Source organism: Carex rostrata, chromosome 8 (assembly GCF_964058835.1).
Source record: "Carex rostrata chromosome 8, lpCarRost1.2, whole genome shotgun sequence".
Classification (NCBI taxonomy): Eukaryota; Viridiplantae; Streptophyta; class Magnoliopsida; order Poales; family Cyperaceae; genus Carex; species Carex rostrata.
The window spans coordinates 8058686-8081760 of NC_135925.1; the positions used below are offsets into that span (position 1 = coordinate 8058686).

Genomic DNA, 23075 nt, shown 5'->3' on the forward strand with positions numbered 1-23075 from the left:
TTGATATCTCCATATTATGTCTAATTTACAGCCCTAATTTGTACTTAAACCTGTGTTTTAAAGCCTATTAGTGTGGACTTTTTACTTATATTTCGATGAAATATGATACTGCTATGCTTTGTTTGGTATTTTGCAGGAAAAAGGGTGAAAAACTGGATCTGACTACTTTTCATACGGCCCGTATGACATACCCTACGGGCCGTACAGGATCTGCCCAACCACACAGAAGGTTCCACAACAGAGGCACAAAGTCTCCAAGACAAAGCACAGGCATGCGGCACGTATGGGGTCCCCTACGGGCCGTACCACGCTAAATTGGAAAATCCAGCTGGAATCTGAAATCAGCTTAATTTAAGGAGGCCGAAAAGGAAGCCTCTGCAGACGCGATCTGGGGCATTAAATGAGAGAATTACACACCAAAAAAAAGGGGATTCACAACGGGAACTTGGACAAGCTTGCTTGGAGCAAAAGACAAGAAGAGGAGAAGAGGAAGAGAAGTGAAAAACGCGAGTTTGCAACGGATCTTCGGATTTTCCACTGTTTTGTCATGAACTCTTTCATCTCTTGTTATTTGTGTTATCTTGTGAACATGAGTAGCTAATTTACTTTGTTTCTAGGGTTAAGATGTAGTTTCTAGTTTGGTTTTGTTTGCATGCTACTTGGATTTTGTGTTGAATGCTTTGTTTTTACCTTGTTGAGTAGTATTTTGATTGCTTTATTTGTGCTTGCTTGAATTGATTAGTCATCCCGTTAGATGAATGCGCACATCTAAGTGTTAGGAGCCAAGTTTATGACATCTAATCCAACCGAATAAAGTATATGAAGTAGGGTGAAACCAAGGAGTACCCGAAAGGTGAAAGTCCTTGGATACTTTTAGTAAACCAACAAGTAACTTGGATAAATTAAGCCAAAATGCGAAAGTTGAGGTTTAACGCATCTAAGAGGGAAGTATTTGAGTCCGGTAATCGGGTACTAGGCCAAAATGCGAAAGTTGAGGTTAGGTATCTAGATCTGGTCGATAGAAACTCTAAACATTAGCATCAATGCAGAAAACAGTAGCTGCAGCATTAACTCGAGGTCCCCTACGGGCCGTACGGGAATCCGTACGGGCCGTATGCCTCGGGGCTGAACAAAAATGAAATCTGAACCCTGGGAACGCCTTTTTATCAATTGAAAACAACTTTAATTCTCTTTATTGTCTTTTAAACTTGTTATAAATCAGTAGAATTGTTAGAACCAAATCAAACCAATTTCTCTCACTTCTAGAATCTCAAGTAATTTTAGGATAAGTCCGGTCATTTTCTTCCGTCCCTGTGAATCGATACCTGAGCATACTCATCGATAGGATAGTACACTTGCTATCTGATTTGACAGAGTATTACAAAGGTTTAAAAGGTATAGCTTGCTATACCGAAACTTTGTAAGCATATATTCTGTGCGAACACCGGTACTAGTGTATGCTCCTTGCTTGAGGACAAGCAAAAGGTAAGCTTGGGGAAATTTGATATTGTTATATCTGAGCTACTATTTTGACCAATTTCAGTACCAAAACATGTATTTTAAGCCATCAAATAACATCTATTATAATGAATACATGTAGAATTTGGTACTGCTGCGCTTTCATTCTTACTTTGCAGGAAATTGGTGAAATCAGGAGAATTTCTGAAGTTCAGAGACTTTGATGCGACCCACATCATGGCTGTCGTGAGGCGCATCCAGTCCTCTGAGTCGCACCAGCAGGTCGCAATACCATCTCATGCGAAGCGCATCCGTCATGCTCCAATGCGGGTCGCAACGATGGTGACGCGACTCGCATCGCGAGTCTCCAGAGTAGACAGCAAAGGCCCAATAAAGGCCCAGAATTGGAGTACTCATTTTGAAAAGTCTATAAATAGACCACCCCTACCACCAGAGGGGGGAGTTCATAATTTGAAGATTTAAAACTTCAAGACCATTAGAGTGTTGTTCAAGAAAGGGAAGAAAGAGTGAAGATTCTTGCTAGATTGCTTCATTCGGTTTTATCGTGATTTCTTCCCTTGTCTCTTTCTCTATGATGCTTGAGTAGATCTATCTTGTTTCTAGGGTTGATGTAATCTAAAACCTTGATTGTGATGCATTGAATTTGAATTTGAGTTGTTCTTGTGTTCATTTGATTGAGTATTATTCTTTCATTGCTTGATTGTGATTGTTTGATTGAATCTTGTTGTCTATTGTTGAATGTTTTTTGCATTTCTTCTAATATTGAGACCTTGATATTTCTTGCCATTTGATCAAGTACTTGAGGTAGGTCTTGGATCTGAAAAGATAGGTCAATTGAACCAAGAGGTGAGATTTTCATCTATTGAGAGATAGTGGATACCTTTAGCAAACCGATCAAATGACTTAGATTGAACACTTGTAAATGAACGTTTGAGGTTGTAGATCTAAGAAGGTGAAATTGCAATTCCTTACTAGGTTCATTAAGCCAATAAACGAAAGTTGAGGTTCAGGAACTTTAGGTACGGTCAATAGATCCTTACACAAGTAAATAATTCATAAACGAGTTCAATGCTACATTCACTCGAGGACCACGCGGGTCGCGTCACAAGGGTCGCATGCGAAAGCATGCGGGTCGCGTGAAGGTCCAGAGAGGCAAGGTTGAGGATGAAATCTGAAACCCTGGAAACTTCATTTTAAATCAATTTGAACCAACATTTATTTTCCTGTTATCTTCTGTTGTTGAATTTAGAAACTTGAAACGAATTCAAACCAAACTTTTCACTTCTAGTACCTAACTAGGATAAGTAGTGAACTAGAATAGAATTGTACCGTCCCTGAGGATCGATACCTGATTATACTCTTGAACGAAAGTTGTGCACTTGCAACCTAATTCAAAAGCTAAATCACGGTTTAAAAGGGTATAGCTCGCTGTACCTGAAACTTTGTGTGCACGCTTTTCTGCGAACACGTACTCCAATTCTGCAATAATTAACAACTTGCGCAGTATCTTGTGTCTTGACTAACATTAATTAAAACTAAATGAAATGCAATAAAACATGGTAATTAGGATAAATTTTGGACTCAACTGTATGTCAAATAATGTGTCAAATTATGGTTCATCATCAGTCACATCTTATTATACTACATGGACATCCTCACACTATACAATTTCTCAAATTACACGGTATGTTGAGAGGGCCCACTCATCTAACTATACACAGGAGAAATCTTGATGAGCTTGTCTTCTCCTTTATTTATTATTATTTCATACACTGCTATATATGTCCTTTGCTTTACTGTTTTTATGCTGAAGAAGCTTTACATTTTTTTTCTTTCTTTTTTTTTCCTTTTTTTTCCTTTTTCCTTTTTCCTTTTTGTATTGATAATGTTAAGATTACACTCGGTTTCAGCATAACTTGGAGATCAAGTCAAATCTTTTAGAATATCTATATCTACTGAAAAGAAGGAAAGAAGAAATTGAAGGATATCAATCATATATAGTGAAATAGGCAATAGATAGTATTCGATTATTTGTTATTAATTCTAAGGATTGGTTTCCATGTTTAGCATGATATACAAAATATTTATGAATTGATAAATAGGCATGTAAGAGTTGTGTAATTCAATCAAGAAAGAAAAAAAATAAAAAAAAATAAGGAAGGGAAGGGAGATTCATGGGAATCTTGTGTTCTTGAGTTGTTTTATTATTATTTTTTGACAGTCTATTATTATTTTTGACATGGTATCAGAGCATGGTTGCCTGGTGGTATAGCTAGAGAAATTGTTACCCTTCTTGTCTTTAACTTCAATTTCTTGTGCTATACTGCTCTAAGGAGCGATCCATACTTGGTAGAACAATGTCAAAAATCGAATACCAAGAATCGACCACCATTGCTGCACTGATTGAGCAGATGACGAGAATAGTGACTCAAATGGCAGCTATGCAAACTGCTGTCATAAACAATCCTCAACCTGTTGTTATGACCGAGGGTATAATTCATTCAAGTGTTATTGATGTAAAATTTGATAGCACAAAACTAAGGAGCATGAACTGTGGCAAAAACTGGCACACAAAGTGGTTCCTTCCCTTGCAACAAAACTGATATCTGTTAGCCAACTTAGAAAGGATCAAAATTGTGTTGTGCTTATGTTCCCTGACCAATGTGTAATCTAGGATATTCTCACGAAAAGGATCATTGGCCATGGTACTAGACATGATGGGTTATATTACTTGGATGAAGTCAAAACTGGTAACAATTATATAGTAAGGGGAGATCATATATCTACTAAGAATAAAATTTGGGTATAGCATAAAAAACTAGGTCAGCCGTCTTTTGGATACATAAAAAAGCTTTTACCCGATTTATTTTTGCATTTAGATCTTAAAGATTTTGTTTGTGAAACTTGTATCAAATTTAAGAGTCATAGAACAACTTATTATAGCAGTCAAAATAAATGTAAGAATCATTTTGATTTGATACATACAGATGTATGGGGATCATCCTCTATAATTTCCAAATCTGGTGGTAGATGGTATGTTTCCTTTATTGCTGATTGCTCCATAATGACTTGGCTCTATTTACTTAAAACAAAAGATGAGGTTTTTAAAGCTATTCAAGATTGACTCCACCAGATACGAACCACCATTAACGATGCTACCTCCTCCTGCACCTGTGCTCTTAACAGAATCGAACATTCTCCTAGTGATGAGATACTATGCCACCCCTGGCACAATAGTGAAAGTTTTGATGCTTAGATAGCAAGGAATAAAACAAAAATTTATTCGACTCAAAACAAACGATCTAGTTATTGTAAGTGCAAGAAACAATCTTAATTAGCCTAATCAAGAATGGAATAACATAATACCTTGGATTTGATCTCCAAATCAAATCAAGAAGAGTTGTCTTGCTTAGCAACTTCTTATTCCCTTCCTCCTTCAATGGTGGTTGTGCTTTAGCCCCTCAAATGACGAGCCTCCTTAGGTATCCACCGAGAGATTAAAGAAATACTTGTATCTCTAAGGCTAGTAAGATATTAACAAGTAGAACCTTAATCCTAGTTTCACCCTCTTCTTAATTTCTGAAAACTTATTAGAGGATTTCTAGATCTCAACACATGAGAAAAATTGGAAGAGAGGAGAAAAGAACAAATTTCGGCCAAGATATTTTTCACAGAATTTCTGACCTTTCGGTACTAAAATCCTTATATCTTTTTCTAGGTAACTCCAAACGACTTGAAATCTTCACCATTGGATTCTAGACTCCAAGGGCTACAGATTACATAGGTCATGCGTCCAGAATGATTAGTATTTGCCCTTTCAAATTCCAGTTCAAATTTACCTAAAAAATCTGTCCAGAAATTTCTTTGCTCTTTAATGAGATTGATTAGATTTAATGACATATTTAAATATTCCTTAAATCATGCCATTACTAATCAATTCTCCCCAGCATATATTTGGACTTTGGGCTTAAACATATTAATATTTAATTAAGTCCACAATCCCATACATTAAAAGAGGCCAACATATAAATTAATATTCCATGTTAATTTATATGCATCTCTCATGTGTCAAAAGTTATTTAAAATATGTCACACATACTTTAAATATTACTAGGATTATTTTATAACATCTCCATGTCATAAAATTGTTCATATATTAATAACATATAATTTGTACAAATTAATTATAACTTCTTATAATTAACATAGCACATATTATATACATATCACATATGTTTTATTAATATATTTTCTTTTAATCTTTCATATGGTGTGACCCTATGGGATCCCATCATTATGGCAATAGAATTAAACATTTTAATTCTATAAATCAATGATACAACTAGCCATGGTATATTGATTACCCAAATGACGTGGATGAAAAAGCACAATGCAAAATCACAATCCCTGTAACATTAAAAATGTTGTTGTGTCAATTCCTTGCCACATGATATCCAAATAATCGTAAGGTAGGAATGTGTCATCCTTACCAATTATTCTTTCTTGATTTCCTGAAGTTTAATTATGATATGATTATCATATAATCATATTGCATGCACATAATATAAACTTTATCAAGGGGCCCAGAGATATCATCACTTATATTAACATATAAGGGACAATGGTTTCTTGATACGTATCGTTCTTCCGCATAAGTTATATGCACTGCAGTAACTGTCTTTATAACTCCTGGTTAAAGAGAGCGTTGGACAGTACCAACAATACACATTCCTTATGTAAGAAAAATAAATATCTCAACCAAAGAATTCTAGACACAATGAAATATCAATGACACAGAACACAATCCATATGATATTTCACTCTTGGGTCTGTCCAGTGCCATACATCTCCATCTATGCACATGTGTGATTAGATCGATAACTCCTTATCGTATGACCTATAGAACATGGCCATCATCTAATCACCACACTTATCTTATATGGTCAACCAGTATACCTTGCTGATTGCCGAGATAAGGAACATTTAAGAGTAAACAAATTTATTCATTGTGAAGTTCTACAATTTAAGTCATCAACTCAAATGATCCACTAATATGAATACTCAAGGTACAAAATGATAAAATCATTCACTAATAAACTAAACATATCATAGATATGATCTGGGTCTAGGACACCAACACTAACAAATAGCACTTCGAAATTCCCTTTCTCAGTGTCTAGTTCTTAGAGATACCCGATGCGTAGGTCCTGATTATCTCTTATCATGTCTCTGTCTACTGTTTCCCTTCAATAACTGGACCCGGACGCTAAAAGAACTACCAGATCATCACTACCTAGTAGTTCATCCATCAGTTGAGTGGAAAGACGACATTATACGAGCTGGTGAAATCGCTTTTGGTGGAGTCGTCTTCACAGCTACCAACTATGACTTCCGTTTTTTTAACGGGGGTACCCTCCTTAAGGGATTTTGGATTCGAGTATTTGGATTTCCACAAGATCTCTGGAGGGACACAGAGATAAGCCAGCTAGCTAGGGATCTAGGTGGAATTTTCCTAGAATATGATACCCGCTCTGGTATCGCTCTTCGTCTAAAAATAGGAGTACCAAACAAGGAAGTGATTTCGGGTTGCCGCCGACTCATATTCACTGATTCTAAAGGTGTATCTCATAGTCACTTGGTCCAAATTCATGTAGAAACCAGTGAGTTACCTCTATGGGGAACTACCCGTCTCCCTGTCTTTGATATGGGTAGCATCAGAGATTCCTCTGTTTCTCCCCACCAATTGGAGTCTCAAGGCACAAACCTATTTCTAGCTCAACTGATTGATATTCCTGGACCTAGTTCTCATCCGCCTATCCACACTCTGACAGTTGACCTCAATCTCTTGCCAGAAACAAACAATATGCGTCAAGTGTCACCCTTCCCTTTAATCCCAATTGCCCCTTTAACACTCTCCCCCTTACCAGAAGTGACATCTCCTTTGATCCCTGACCCCTTAATCCTTGGATCAAATATCCCTTTAGTTGAACCTAGGCTAGAATTAGAAAGGGTTAACCAGAATATCCTTCCTATCGAGATGGTGAATCCTCATCCCGAACCAATCCATGATCTAATACAAAAGGCACCACAGGAGAATCCAGAGCTTGTGCCAGAACCTGATCCAGAGCCGATACAGATACAGGAGTTACAACAGGCAGATGTGATTCAACCACCTCAACAGGAGGAGATGATCTTAGTTCCCCAACTAGATATGCCAGTTCCAGATCCACCAGTTCAGCCAAGGCAAATTGCCCAGAGAGCTCCACCTGCACCGGCAGTAGCTGAGGGGGACACTGAAGAGACTAGGCACAGTCTGCGATTGAAAGTGAAAGAGCTTACTAGTGGTCCCAATAGGAGAGCAAGGGGTGGATCTACCTCAGGTAACAATTTAATCCAACAATTTCCTTATATAAAATTATCTGATCATGAGATTATAGAACTTTTTAAAGTTAGTGGCCTTAACCTAGGATCTACATTAAAAGAGCGACTTAAGGTAGTTGCTCATTTAAAGACCCTCTCTAATTCTAGATTTTCTTCTGCATGTGCAGACCTGATCCCTAAGAGACCCCCTATCCCTCCTGTAGATCTTAGTGAAATTATCTTATCTATTAATAATGAGTCTCCCAATATTGCCAATGATTAGTTGTTTTTGTTGGAATGCTAGGGGTCTAGGCCTCCCAAGTAAACGTAGAGCACTTAAAGAATCCCTTAATATACATAAAATAGACATAGTTGCTATCCAAGAAATGAAAAAGGAATCATTTCCAGCTAGACAACTAAATGCTTTAAGTAATATATCAATTCTTGGCTATCAAAAAGTTTTGTAGGCTCATCAAGGGGGTTACTAGTAGGACTTAATAACTCTAAGTTTACAGTTTTAGATTCCTGGATTATGGAATTCTCCATAACAGTCTTAATTTCTAATAAAAATGAAAACTTTGTTTGGCTTTTCACTACTGTATATGGCCCTGTTCTATCCTCTCAAAGACCTGATTTTCTTAATGAAATGAGAACTATCTCTTTGTTAGGTCATTCCTCTTGGTTATTATGTGGAGACTTCAACTTGATTAGATATAAGAGTGAAAAGGTAGGACTTTCCTTTAATTATATATTAAGTAACAGATTTAACAATTTAATCTCTGACCTCTCCTTAATTGAATTACCACTACACACTAGGAAATATACATGGGCCAGGTCTAGTACTTCCACTTCAAAAGCCTTATTAGACATATTCTTTTGTACAACATCATGGCTCAATCACTATAATTCATCTTTAGTACACTCTCTACCTAGAGTACACTCTGACCATAATCCCTTGATTTTACAAACTGATTCCATTACTACCACTATTAATAAAAATATCAAATTTGATAAAAATTGGTTAACCCAAGAGTGTTTTGTTGATCTAGTAATTCACTGGTGGTCAGAACTTCAACTAACTTCAGATATAGGAAACTCTTGGAAATATAAGTTACAATATCTTAGAAGAAAGCTAAGAGGTTGGAACTTTAATTTACAAGGGAAAAAAAAAGACTTAAATCTTCTCTCTTAGCTAAAATTGACCACTTTGAACTACTAAATGAATCAAACTCCTTAACTAGCTCTGAATTTGTTGAGTGGGAAAATTGTAGAACTGCCCTTCACAATTTGTACCACCAAGAAGATTCTTACTGGCAACAGAGAGCTAAGTTAAAATGGTTCCTAGAGGGTGACCAAAACACTAAGTTCTTTCATCTCACTGCAACTCAGAGACAGAGAAAAAATACCATCCTTTCTCTTGAAATCAATGGTTCTTTAACATTTGACACTCAGATTATTAGAGATTATATTACCTCCTATTATAAGAATTTACTGGGACATTCGGAACCAAGATTGATCTCCTTAGGTAATAGGCTATGGTCCACATCTGAACAGTTAACACCCCTCCAACAATCCTCTCTGGAATTACCCTTTACTTTAGAAGAAATTAGATCCTCTATTCTCATGCAACCCTAGTAAATCACCAAGGCCTGATGGAATTTCATTCCTCTTTTATCAGACCTTCTGGGACACCATTTCATCTGACATTTTGACCATATTTCAGTCCTTTCATTCCTGTACTTTAGACACATCCAAATTTAACTTGGCTTCTATATGCTTGATCCCTAAAAAAGAAGATGCCACTGATATTAAGCACTTTAGGCCCATTAGTTTAATTAATTGTAGTTTTAAGCTTATTACTAAACTCTTAGCCAATAGATTATCTCAGATCATGGATCCTTTAATTGATGACTCTCAATCAGCATATATTAAGGGTAGGTTAATAAGGGATAATATCATTACTGCTCATGAAATACTTCATCATGTTAGAATTACTAAACAAAAAGGTATCATTCTTAAATTGGATTTTGAGAAGGCATTTGATAAGGTTAATTGGGACTTTTTATTAGAAATTCTGCAAGCCAGAGGTTTTGGCTCCCTCTTTATAGATTGGATTAATAATATCTTACAAGGTTGTAGGACATGTCTTTCCTTTAATGGCACATTAGCAAAATTATTTCTCATGCAAAAAGGGTCTTAGATAGGGTGATCCATTGTCACCCTTTCTTTTTGATTTAGTGGCTGATGCCCTTAACAAAATTCTTAAAAAGGCTCAAGCTGCTGGTAAATTGCAAGGTTTAGGTCAATTTCCCAATTCTATAAAAATTTTGAATCTGCACTTTGCAGATGATACTCTCATATTCTTAGAGGCTGATCCTCTAATGTTAGAAAATCTGAAATTTTTACTTTTAGGTTTTGAAGAGGTATCTGGTCTAAAAATTAATTTCGACAAGAGTGCTATGATACCACTTAATATTTCTTCTTCACTTGCTTTATCTTTATCTAATCAATTAGGATGTCAAATCTCATCCCTACCCATTACATACCTCGGTGTCCCATTACATTGGAAAGCCTTAAGTGTAGCAGACTGGAACCCTTTAGTTAGTAGAATTGAGAAAAAATTACAAACATGGAAAGGATCCCTCCTCTCATTAGGAGGTAGAGTCACATTATTGAATTCAGTCCTTTCTGCACTACCTTTATATTGGTTATCTATATATAAAATACCCGTAACAGTTTGCTCAAAGATAGATAAAATTAGGAAAAAATTCCTTTGGTCAGGAAATTCTGCAGACAAACGAAAGTATAACCTAATTGCTTGGAAAATTGTGTGCTTAGGAAAAGATCAAGGGGGTTTAGGAGTATTAAATCTTACTAGAATGAATATAGCTCTATTAGCCAAATGGGGATATCGATTCAAAGACCCTACTTTTAAAGGCCAATGGAAAGAACTCTTGTCTATTAAATATGGTACTTCAGGACTAGATTTTCAGAGACCTTCCCACTTCTGGAAGGGAATCACTAGCCTTAGATCAATCATTGATTTAGGAATTAATAGAATTGTGCAAAATGGTCAAGATACATCCTTCTGGTTGGATAGATGGCACGGGGAATGTAGTTTATACTGTACTTACCCTAATTTGTTTAGAGCCTCAACTAATCCAACAATCTCTGTAGCTAATGCACTCTCCACAAACCTCCAAACCTCTATTCCATTCAATAGACAGCTTACTGGAATCCTACTTGTAGAATGGAACAACCTAAGAAATAATGTTTCCTTTACTCCAATAGAAGCACCTGATCAAATAACTTGGAGATGGAATACAAATGGCCAATTTACAGTGCATTCTTTATACAAATGGTTAGAGTATGGTGGAATGAAAAATGGGTCTTTTACAACAATTTGGAGGGCTAATATACCTTTAAAAATTAAAGTTTTTCTTTCGTTATTAAAACAGGATAGGATCTTAACCAAAGCAAATTTGTTAAAAAAAGGATGGATAGGAAATACATCCTGTGTATTTTGTGGGGAATTTGAATCTAGTAATCATTTATTTGTTAATTGTTACATAGCACAATCAATTTGGTCTTGGATAGCCAACCATAATGGTTTTAGCTTTAATTGTGACACAATTGAAGACCTCTGGTATATTGACTGCTGTATTCCTTTAAAAGATAAATTATTAGTGGAGTTAGTTAGAGTAGCTACACTTTGGACTTTATGGTTAACTAGAAATAAAGTTTGTTTCCAAAATATACCAATTCCCTTCGTAGCTAGTATAGGCTCCAGCATAATATCTTTATCTTCCTTTTGGTGTAAAGTTAAAAACGATGAAACCTACTTTAAATTAACCTTAATTTTTCCTATGAATATGTGTAACTTAACCCAGGTAGGCATGGTTCCTCTTATGAATCCAGATTCAATAGAGGATGGCCAAATTCTGGATACAAGGGAAGAAGAACCTGGACACGCAGGGGGGGACCTTTCAGAGTTCTTGATAGACAAGGTTGAATCAAGCTCCATGGATATCTCTTCTTGAGGAACTCAACTTTTTGATGACTATCATAGGGTCTACTCTTCTGCTTCTACTGATGTTTGAAGTTTACTATTTTTTGGTTATTAGTTTTTACCTATCTGCTTAGCACTTGTTTTGTAATATCTCCTAAACTGGTATGGAGTCTGTTGGTCTCTGTTTTGCGCAATGAGGTCTACCTCATTGATTTTGTAAGAGCTGATATTCTATGTTTCTATAAGAAAGTGGTGGGGCTTACCCACTTTTGTCAAAAAAAAATATGTATAATGAAAATATTTCTGTATATATCTATAGACATCCGATATCCAATCTGTATTCGTATATATTTGTCTAATATTTGATATGTATTTGTATCTGAAAAAAAAAATAGATACGGATATGGTTTTACAACTATTCAATTTCTATCCAGTTCATTTTCACCCCTACTTGTCAATGTAACTTTGTGAGTCTGATACGATCTGGCGACGCACTATTAGGCCTGCTAATGAGCGGGCTCAAACCCGAAACTCAGTCCAACTCATTCAATCTTATTAAATATTTGACTCGATTCGATCAGCTCAAATTTAAAGTATAAAATCCAACTCGACTCGATACATTAGATTCTCTTGGAACTCGGCTCAAACCCAAAAATCGCGTTCGGAATCAAATCTGAGGTGTTTCTCAAATTTAGCATTCAAATATAGTATTAAAATCGCGTTGCATATTTTTTCTAAGAGAGTTTTCAGATATTGCGAGGTACGTTACGTACGTAACGTGTAGAATGAAAATTTTGTACCGTCTATTATAATTGGTATGAATTATAAAATATTTTGAGAAAAAAACTATTTGTTGACTGAGATTGTGCACAATGAATGTTATATAGAGGATAAAGATGTAAACGGATCGGATATTATCTGATCTGTATTTAAATTTTTTACAAATCGGTTGTTCTTGAAGTTCCGTACAATTAAGTTGTTTTTCAATTTTCAAAGTTTAAAAAGTCGATCCAAACTGTTAGATGTGATCTCTATATTAAAATGTGCTTGGAGATCAAATTTTATATTTTTCTGAAACCATAAAGTGGCTTAATAAATAGTAAAAAAAAATTAGAAAAATATAAAATTTGGTCTCCAAGCACATTTTAATATAGAGATCACATCTAACGGTTTGGATCGACTTTTTAAACTTTGAAAATTGAAAAATAATTTAGTTACACAGAACCTCAAGAATAATCGATTTGATATTAGCCAACATCTAGGTATGAATACAGATGATATATGCAAATTTCCATACATAGGGTTTCATGCTTCGAAAGAAGATACAAATATTGAATTATCCGTATCCATATTCTTTTTATCTGTTTTTTTTTAAATCATATATATTTAGAGAAAATTATTTTTTGCTGGTTTCTTTTAATTGAAAATGAGTAGGTTAGGTTAAAATACTTTTTTTTTCTCCAATCATATATCACATTTTTATCTCTGTTTTTAATAGTTCAAAAAGTTGACCGAACCGTTTAACATGATATTTATATTAAAATATGTCTGGAGATCAAATTTTATATATTTTTTTAATAATTTACTATTTTTTAGATAGATACAAAATCATTATTTCTAAATGGTCCATAATCTTCTGAAAACAACAGTTTTATACATATCTAAAAATTATAATTTTTTTCAAAAAAAATACAAAATTTGGTCTCCAAGCATATTATAGTATGGAAATCATGTTAAGCAATTCAAATCGGTTGTCTAAACTTTGAAAACAAAGAAAAGAAAATGAGACATGATCCAAAAATAATATGACATTTTAATCCTACTCATTAAAAATATAGGTATGTTAGTGATTAATTTTTATTAATGAGATATATCTTTTATAATTACATAACAAGTTTAACATAAAAAAAATATTTTACTCATCATAATGATTACATATCTGAATTATATCCATATTTTATGTTTTTTTTATTTTTTTATTTTTTTGTTAAACAAGATGTTAATTTTGTTACAAATATTTAAATTAAATATTCAAATTATATAAATATTTGTATCTGCTTAATATTCAATTTGTATTTATTTTTATTTAATATTCAATTTAAGTAAGATCCTCTTCCCTCGGAGGGTAATCCAAACTCTCATCCTAGGCACGACCCAGTTCTCTTCAATGGGAGCTCTCCGCCTCTCATCCCTCTCTCTCGTCCGTCCGACTTTCTCTCCGCTCCGCCGCCTAGCGCCTCTCTCTGGAGGCCGCGCCACCTCCTCCGCCGCTTCCACTCACAGCATCGCCAAGGAGGCGGAGGCTGTGACAGCCGGCGACGGCAAGGCCTCGGCTTCGCCCTTACTGGAGTGCGCCGTGACTCCCCGCTCGGTGGATTTTAGCAAGTGGTATCTGAATGTGATTGACAAGGCTGAGCTGGCAGATTATGGCCCTGTCAGTGGCACCATGGTTATTAGACCTTACGGATACGCCATTTGGGAAGCAATTCAGGTATCTTTCATTGAATTGAGTTTCGATAGTGTTAGTGCAGTAAATATTTCTGTTGTGCTTGCTCGTATTAGTGTCCGGTATCTATCCTGGTGGGAGTTTTTTTACAGTATTAACAGATGTTTTGATAGTCTTGTTTATAGAAAACTTAACAAAAGCCGGTGATGATAATTTACAGAACAATTGAACCATTTATATTTCAATGTACCAAGTATAGACCACAAGTTCACAGAAGGATTTTAGGTGTCAAAGATTTAGGATGATTGAGATGTTAATTATTAAGATGTCTTCAAGCCACTGTTCTAGCAACCTAAAATTGTGCTCTAAACTGACATGTGTTTTTTATTAGGTAAGTAGTAATTTATGTTCATTCTATTCCTTTTTTGTTGTAGGATTATTTGAATGTGAAATTCAAGGAGACTGGACACAGTAATATGTATTTCCCTCAGGTGTGCTTTATCACCTCTCTTTTATGATCTTGAACCACATCAACCTGGAACACGCCAATGCTTTATGCTCCCTTATTCTGCTTGGCTGTACTAATTAGCTCTTCAGCTTTACTTCCATTAAGGGTCAAACATTATTTATGATCAGTCTACCAAATGGATACCTTGGGTCCGGTTCAAGTAGATAACTGAATGTGTTTATAAAATTGGTTTTTCTAATAACTTTATATTTTATAATTCCTTTGTTTTCAGTTGATTCCATACTCATTTATAGAGAAGGAAGCCAGTCATGTTGAGGGCTTTAGTCCGGAACTTGCCGTAGTTACTATAGGGGGAGGAAAAGAGCTTGAGGAAAAACTTGTGGTATGTCTCCTACTCTCATTCTTCACTTCTTCTTTTTTGTACCTTTATATATATGAAGAGTTTAAGACCTTGACAATTAAATTTTGAGGTAATTCCCCCTACAATAGCAGTGAATAAATTTCAATTTTCTTTTAACTTGCATGTTTGAGGGTCTGATAGGTGAGGCCAACAAGTGAGACCATTGTAAATCACATGTTTACTCAATGGATACACAGTTACCGTGACCTTCCCCTCATGATTAATCAGGTTATTTTCTCTCCTCAATTTTGTAAGATATCCACATTTCTAATTTCCTTGTGCTCAGTAATTATATTCAAGTATAATGTCCCAGTGGGCTAATGTCACAAGGTGGGAGATGAGAACCAAGCCGTTTGTGCGAACACTAGAATTTCTGTGGCAAGAGGGTCACACAGCCCATGCCACCTTTGAGGAGGCCGAGAAGGAGGTTTGATATGTTTTTTATTTCATTTTTGTAGTATCTATCTTACTAATAATTTATGTTTTCATTATTTCAAATAAGTTACTTATTATAGTTTTCTTCTTCTTTTTTCTTTAATCTCACACAGGCATTGCAGATGATTAATGTATATAAGGATTTTGCATATGAGCAAGCCGCAGTACCAGTTATAACTGGTAGAAAATCAAAAGCAGAGACTTTTGCTGGTGCCACCTGTACATACACAATTGAGGCTATGATGGGTGACAAGAGGGCATTACAGGCTGGCACAAGTCATAACCTTGGCCAGAATTTCTCTCATGCCTTCAAGACTCAGGTCATATTTTTGGCACTTATCAACATATGAATTTGTTTCATTTGGCAGATTACAATTGACTATATACACCTCAATGCCTACAAAGGAAAGGGCAACTTCATGCCCCTCCAAGGGTAAATATAACGTAACCCCCAGTAGATTGTGTGTGTGTGTATATATATTCCCAAACAAACTTGAAATCTATCTAATATAAAGTGCCCTCATTATCTTTACTAATGTGGGAAAGAAGAACGTTTTCTTTTCCATTGTTTGTGAAACCGAGTTATATATTCCATCTGATAAAGGGACATATAATATTTATTATCAGGCTGGGGTTTATTATCAAACTGGTCCAATAAAAAAGGTACCTAAAGTTGGAAAGAAGAGAGGAGAAAGGAAATTGCGTCCTAAGAAAAGCACATTGTTTTATCTCCTTTTGTAGTTCATGGATGAAAATGGAGAGAGACAACATGTTTGGCAGACTTCATGGGCAGTCAGCACTCGTTTTGTTGGTGGCATTATCATGACGCATGGAGATGATACCGGCCTCATGCTTCCTCCAAGAATTGCTCCTATACAAGTAATTTTTAATCCAGAATTTTTATTTCTCTTGCTGACAGTGAAGCTTCTATTCGTCATCATTTTTATTTATGTATTAGATTCAATAAGTCGACAAAAGTATCTCCTAACCCATTAAAATGGTTATATACCAAGTATTACAAAAAAATGCACCTTTTTCTTAGCATGATCTTATTTGTTTGAGATATATATATAAACATAGATTTGATGGATGATTAGAGTATTAGGTCCTCTGTATTTTTTTTAAGGATTCAGTAATTATCGTATATGTTTTGACTTGATCCTAATTTTGTCTGTGGTGCATGTAGGTGGTAATTGTGCCAATTTGGAATAAGAGTGATGAAAAAACATCAGTTTTAGAGGCAGTAGCAACTGTTCACAATATTTTGAAGGAAGCGGGTATTCGAGTCAAGGTAGATGACTCAGAGCAGCGTAAACCTGGTTGGAAATTCAACTTTTGGGAGATGAAAGTAAGCAATTATTTTCCATTATATTTTAATTTGAATATTATTAAGAGTTTTGTATTTGGCCGCATGTGCTGTATCCATTACATCAGAGCATGAATATGTGGAAAATAAAAAATAAGTTCCAAAAGTTCACACATGCAAAATTTCTGTTAGAACAACAACAAAGCTTTTAGTCTCAAACCAGTTGGGGTAGGCTAGAAATGAAATCCAAACGGAGTTTCTAAGAGAATTTCTAGCAGCAAAAATTCAGTTAGAAAAACAAAAAAGAAAAAGAAAAAAGGATCAAAAGGATGGAGAAGATAAAAAAGTTTGGTATTTGTCTGTACTGCCACCATTGCTAGCATATACATGTCTTTTGGTTACTGTTCTATATATTGCAGGGAGTACCTTTAAGGCTGGAAATCGGACCACGTGATGTGACCAAGAAAAGCGTGGTAGTTTCTAGAAGAGATGTACCAGGAAAGCCAGGTAAGGAATTCGGGGTGTCTATGGAGGCTTCTATTCTAGTGAACCATGTGAAGTTAAGATTAGAAGAAATTCAAGCTGCGCTTTTGCAAAGGGCTATATCATTCCGAGATTGGTAATCGCTGTAATTTTCACTTTTCTGTTTCCGTGTGCTCTTTTTACACCTGATAAGAATTTAGTTTGCTTATTTCCTTGCAAATTGAAGTAATAAACTTTGTATGACACTTTGATAATTGTTATTTTAACCAGTATTCCTGTCTATGATTATTTCTTTTGCAGTAACATAGTAGATGTGAGCTCCTATGGAGAGCTGAAGGAAGCAATTGCTGAAGGAAAGTGGGCAAGAGGCCCTTGGTCAGCAAGGTATGAATTAGTTATAAAGCCATTTTTTAAGTGAGCACATACCCCTGAATTAGGAATAGCTTAATAGTTGCAGACAAAAAATTTGGTGCAAGTCATTAGCTGCCTTAATCCATTTTTACACAGTTTGTTGAGTCTTTTTTTACCCTGACAGTTTGCATATACAAAGTCCGGATGCAAAATTTTATGATTAGAAATTAATTCTACAGTTGAACCTTTTGAACTATTGACAACCTGCTCTGGCGCAATGCTAGGGATGATTTCATAAATTGTCTTTCCCTCCCAAAAAATGTGATTATCTGTATAATACATAAAATTTCCCATTCAGCGATGCTGAGGAGCTGAAGGTGAAAGAAGAGACCACTGCGACACTACGATGCTTTCCTTTTGAGCAGCCTGAAGGCGAGAAGAAATGCTTTATGACTGGTAAACCTGCAGAGGAAGTTGCTATTTTTGCCAAGTCTTATTGATTTTTTCCCATTTGTCTTTTTCTACTTGCAATTTTCCCTCTTTATGAGAGGTTCCTTTATTTGTTGTTGCTTACTCCTATTTATATCAGTTCTGTAATAATGGCATAGGTTAATTCGAGATTTTAAGTTATTTCATGTAAACAACTGAATACAGATATTTATACGACAGATATTTAGGCGGGTTATTTCACCGGGTGCAATTTATAACATGATGAGTTACTTTCCATAGAATGTGAGTGTCAGATTATCTTTGCCCACAATGCATGTGTGCTGGTACACATGGTTTTTTGCTCTGAACATTGCTCGTACTTTGTCAACAAAACTGGAAGTGCTATGTAAAGCTTTGCGAGTTCTCATGTATTATTCTAAACTGTAGAGTACCAGTTAATGGAGTTGAATGTGGAAATCTAATATTAAGCGTCTTTATTAACCTAGGATTACATAAAAAAACCTAACACGAACATATCACAAATACAGGATATGATCTTCATTAAAACATGATGTTCGGATAGAGACACTAGCTAATCTATATGATGCGTTCAGACTGAGATGGAAGCCGTCGGAAGAAATTGAATGCCCGTGATGGCCTTCGGTCCCTGAACAATGGGTGTCGGAGGTAATAAAATGCACCCACCACAGTCACCACTCTAGACGGCACCAGGTACAACATCATCGCAACCCCTACGCACATCACTAAAAACAACCCAGTTGCTCGGGGATCCCTCCATGTAACTAGTGCCTGCAACCGCTCTGCTTGCACTGCCACATCACCCAACATTGTCTGCACCCTGGCCCCCACCGCCCTTGCCCTATCATACCTAGCCCTTACAACCTCGGCTGTCTTACTGCTTGGCACAGAATCAAACTCTTCATCCAATTCCTCCCTATCGGCCACCTCAGCCAGAGAAGCCCTGACACATGGGTGCGGCACTGGGCCCCTCAACCTTTGTCTGTATTTCCAAACCCCCACAACAGCGATGTACAATGCCAGTGTCGGCACAATCAACTCAGGGAACCATGCCAGAAGTATGACCACCCCGTGTACAAGTAAAGTGGATGTCGGGTTCCTCCAATTTCTTGTATATTCAATCCATCGCACCATGTTAGCAACCCATGAGAGAGCTGACACAATTCGGTGCCAGTTTGCTCGTACCTTGCGCATGCTGAACCCACGAGGATCAGTGGCATCTAGCATCCATGTGGCCACTTCACGATGGAGAGGCGGCTCTGAGCGTGCCAAATGTGATGCCGTCAAACGTGCAGCTGCAAGACGCAAGGGGTCTCGCTGCAGTGCAGGTATCGGGTGGACATGGTGCATTAAGGGCAGTGTTGGTTGTCCATATACACTGAGGAGATCAAGTGTGGGTCCTGCAGGAGCAAAGCGTATTGCAAGCTCGATCATGCCCATCTGCTTGGCTCCAGTGGGTAGCATCATAATAAGCGGATAACACCCACGGTAGATCCGGCCGGCTTCCAGTGTCGAAATCCGAATCCGAACCTTGCCCATTGGACGGGAGATGCTGGCTGAGTCCTTAGAGGGATCATATATTGGTGGATCATCAAAGACACCGATGGTAAGGACAGTGCAAGGATCGTAGACGGGCCAAGTGTACTGCTCATTCCAGGCTGGGTCAAAGCAATCGGCAACAGTTCTGGTCCTTGCCCACTTTGGTCCATATTTTGCCACTGCATATGCATCGGTAGACCCCTTGCCCTCAAAAGTGCGCATCGGGAGGAGTCCCTTGCACCCGATCAGACCAAGCTCAACCATCCCAACCGGCGGCCGCCATATCTGTCGTGCAGATGGCCGAAAATCACTACTCGCATTTTGCAGCTCATCTGTCACGTGGTAACCTCCATCAAGGCAAACACGCACATGGAGCCGCCCACCATGCAAGCTTACAGCAGCACCCTTTTTATTTCCTTTCTTGATTTCATTATTAGGTATCAGATCAAGCCACCGTGAAGCGACCTTTCGATCATCGACCCGCCGCTCAACAGAAGAGAGATGTATGCCAGCAGATCCCACCACAATTATCTCCTTCCCATATCGGATCTCCAATGAAAGCACCAACCGCTCATCCTCAAATGGCTCAGCCGCAACAAATATGAGATCTTCATTCCATAATGGACCGCCATTTCTGTTGACTGCAGAACGGGTTTTGAGAACCTGAAAACCAAGTGCTGCTCTTACAGAGATTCCAGCTTCTCGAGGGGGTGGTGCTGTCAATGTGTCTTGTGCCTCAATCACAGTAAGCCGGAGGTACCAGAGCTTTGGTGAGAGGTAGACCTTTGACCTAGCACTGACATGGCTTGGTGGTGCATCCGCTTTCCAGGCTTCTGCAAATGATGCATCTGCCTGGGTCCCAATCCAAGTAGCAAGCATCAGGTCACCTCCGCGGATGTTCCTGCTGCCTTCTAAACGATACCACTGTGTTGCCAAAGCACTGTCTGGTGGGTCACGCATAGGTATGTCGGCTATGTCGAAGCAGAGCCCACCCAAGAATTGTCGTTCCTCAGCATCCGTCACATCAGAGTGCGGTGGTAGGTCCCACACAGATAACTCCAATGTCGAGGAGTCATTAGAGGGGTCCCTTGAAAAGGCGAAGGTTTGGTCCCATTCAAGAAAAGCACCACGACATGCCTCCTGTGTGCTGACATGCCGACCATAGGCAGATATGCGCACATGTGGCTTTGTGTCTCTAGGAAGAGATCGGGCTCTTACAACTCGCACAAACAGATATGGCATCTTGTCAACTAGGTCATACTTTGACATTTCCACCATCTCAGGAGCTGTTTCTGGAGGCTGAGGGACTTGGCGTGGTGGTGGGACCCACTTTGGAGCTGCCACCTTTTCTTGCTCTAGTGGTGCCAGTGGAGCTTGCAAATCAGCATTAGGTTCTGGCACTAATGGCTCTGCTGAAGTTGCTTCTGTATTTTCAGTTTCCTTTGTTACATTTTCTGGTTGTGATTGAGGTGAGCTTTCTGGTACATCAGTAGGCTGCTCGACAGACTCTGGTACTGGTGGTGTTGCTTGAGCTTCTGCTTCAGCTTCAGCTGGAGGAGGTGGTGGAGGTGGGGGTGAGGGTGAGGATGGGGCTGGCGCCTCTTGCTGTAAAGCCTCTGCTACCGGTGCGTCAGTCCCATCTTGTTCTTGAGCAAACACAGGTTCTGGTTCTGGCACCGGTTCGTCGACATGATAAACCTTTAACCCAATCTCCCCTCTAACCCAACCAAAGAAGCTCTTCTTCTCCAGAGGGAAGTACATCAGAGCCTCCTCCCCTTTCTTCACAAAATGCCTCGAATCCAAACGCACCCGGCCGAGAAAGCAGTTCCTACGGCTAGGCCCCACACGCACATCATGAAACACACTCACTTCAAGAGGCTCGCGTAGAGCATCAATGGTTCCACCTCCAGCAGTTATATTGAACTCCAATGCTTCATTCCATGTCGGGTTCAGATCACGTGGCACCGTGCGTGTCTTTCGCCTTTGCCCGTCAAAATCAACACGGGCATAAGGGCTTGATGTGCCTGTGCCATCTTTTGGAAAGAGATTGTGTGCCTCTGCAATCTCTACTATAAGCTTTCGGTTTGTAGCCATGATCAAATAGGTTCTGGAGTGAAATCCCGTTGGTTGTGTATGGTTTTCTCTTGCATTTGGGAGTTGCAAGGTAAAGTATGAGAAATTAAGAGCAAGCTGAGAGTTCAGGTATCTATATAAGACCGAAATTGAGCAAGCTTAATTAAGAGTAGTGGAATGCTTCGGTGTAAAACTAAAAAGGACGTTGTCGTTATGTGAAAGGAAGCGCTTGACTTTTTCCTTTTCTTCCTACTTTTTTTACAGTGGGCAAAAGGCCTATAATTTAATTAAACAATGAGAAAGGCACAACATTTGGAATTAATGAAAACACTAAAGAAAACAAAGAAAGGGACATAAGAGCCAAAAATACAAAATTAAAGAGGTGCTTTGCTTCATTTCCAAGGACTACTTTTGCTGAATCTTATGCCAGAAATGCGTTGTGTCAAACACACAACTTGCCGTTTGAGTTTTAGAATTTGGTTTGCAGATTCAAATCTGTGTTTTGCTAGTTGAACTTAACTGAGTAGGTATAATTTCCATAAATTTCCGAGAGTAAATTACAATCCTTAAGAGTATCTCCCTCATCTTTATTTTAGTCCTTGAAATTTTTATTGTGCCAAATTAGTTCTACTATTTACATACTTTATCGCACGACAGCTAATAGTGCACGCAAAGTTGATCATCTCCAGGCCACAACGCGCTATAATTTTTTTACCCAGGACCATGCTAGTTCATATTCATTCTCTCTTTTTCTTTCTTTTTTAGAGGAAAAGTTAATTACATAAAGCGGACTAGACTACATTAGGTTTAGATCCCACATCATTTCTTAAGCCGGGCATGGCTTGTTATTTATCCCATAAGACCAAATCTAACTGAATCTCACAGTTTATCTAAGCAACCAAAAAACACACAATTTTCTACTTGAGCACCTCAACTTGAATGGAATTATTGTTCTGTCTGTGAAAGCACGAATCTTTTTTCTTTTTTTTATTTAATGCTGGTTCCAAAAGTTCAATCCAGTTGGTCCAACTCCACATTGCATAATCCTTCAAAGAAAAATAAAGCAACCTTTATAAACAGAGACAAATCCCACCTCGTTGAAAAGACAAAAGAGATTAAAAAAAGGTGTGAACTAAACTGAAAAAGCCCATAATCTCCACCGACCAAATGGCTTATCCCTGTCACGCTTACACCAACCGTCACGTGAGATGCCACGGCCTGGATCTTGATTAGTATCTGATTATCTCCGTTTCTGCA

At 37.6% G+C, this 23075-nt stretch overlaps 2 protein-coding genes across 2 annotated transcripts; one reads left to right on the forward strand and one right to left on the reverse strand.

Moving 5' to 3' along the window:
* Window positions 1-13972: 13972 nt before the first annotated feature.
* Window positions 13973-18466, forward strand: LOC144558025 (proline--tRNA ligase, chloroplastic/mitochondrial-like). The gene is made up of 11 exons (XM_078306722.1): window positions 13973-14339; window positions 14729-14785; window positions 15035-15145; window positions 15305-15391; window positions 15477-15590; window positions 15712-15918; window positions 16340-16477; window positions 16785-16946; window positions 17324-17523; window positions 17688-17771; window positions 18097-18466. The coding sequence occupies exons 1-11, from the start codon at window positions 14016-14018 to the stop codon at window positions 18236-18238; spliced, it is 1626 nt and encodes a 541-aa protein (XP_078162848.1). The 5' UTR covers window positions 13973-14015; the 3' UTR covers window positions 18239-18466.
* A 172-nt stretch (window positions 18467-18638) lies between these two features.
* LOC144558024 (C2 calcium/lipid-binding plant phosphoribosyltransferase family protein) lies at window positions 18639-22160 on the reverse strand. Its single transcript, XM_078306721.1, has one exon. The coding sequence runs from the start codon at window positions 21837-21839 to the stop codon at window positions 18765-18767; it is 3075 nt and encodes a 1024-aa protein (XP_078162847.1). The 5' UTR covers window positions 21840-22160; the 3' UTR covers window positions 18639-18764.
* Between the last annotated feature and the right edge of the window lie 915 nt (window positions 22161-23075).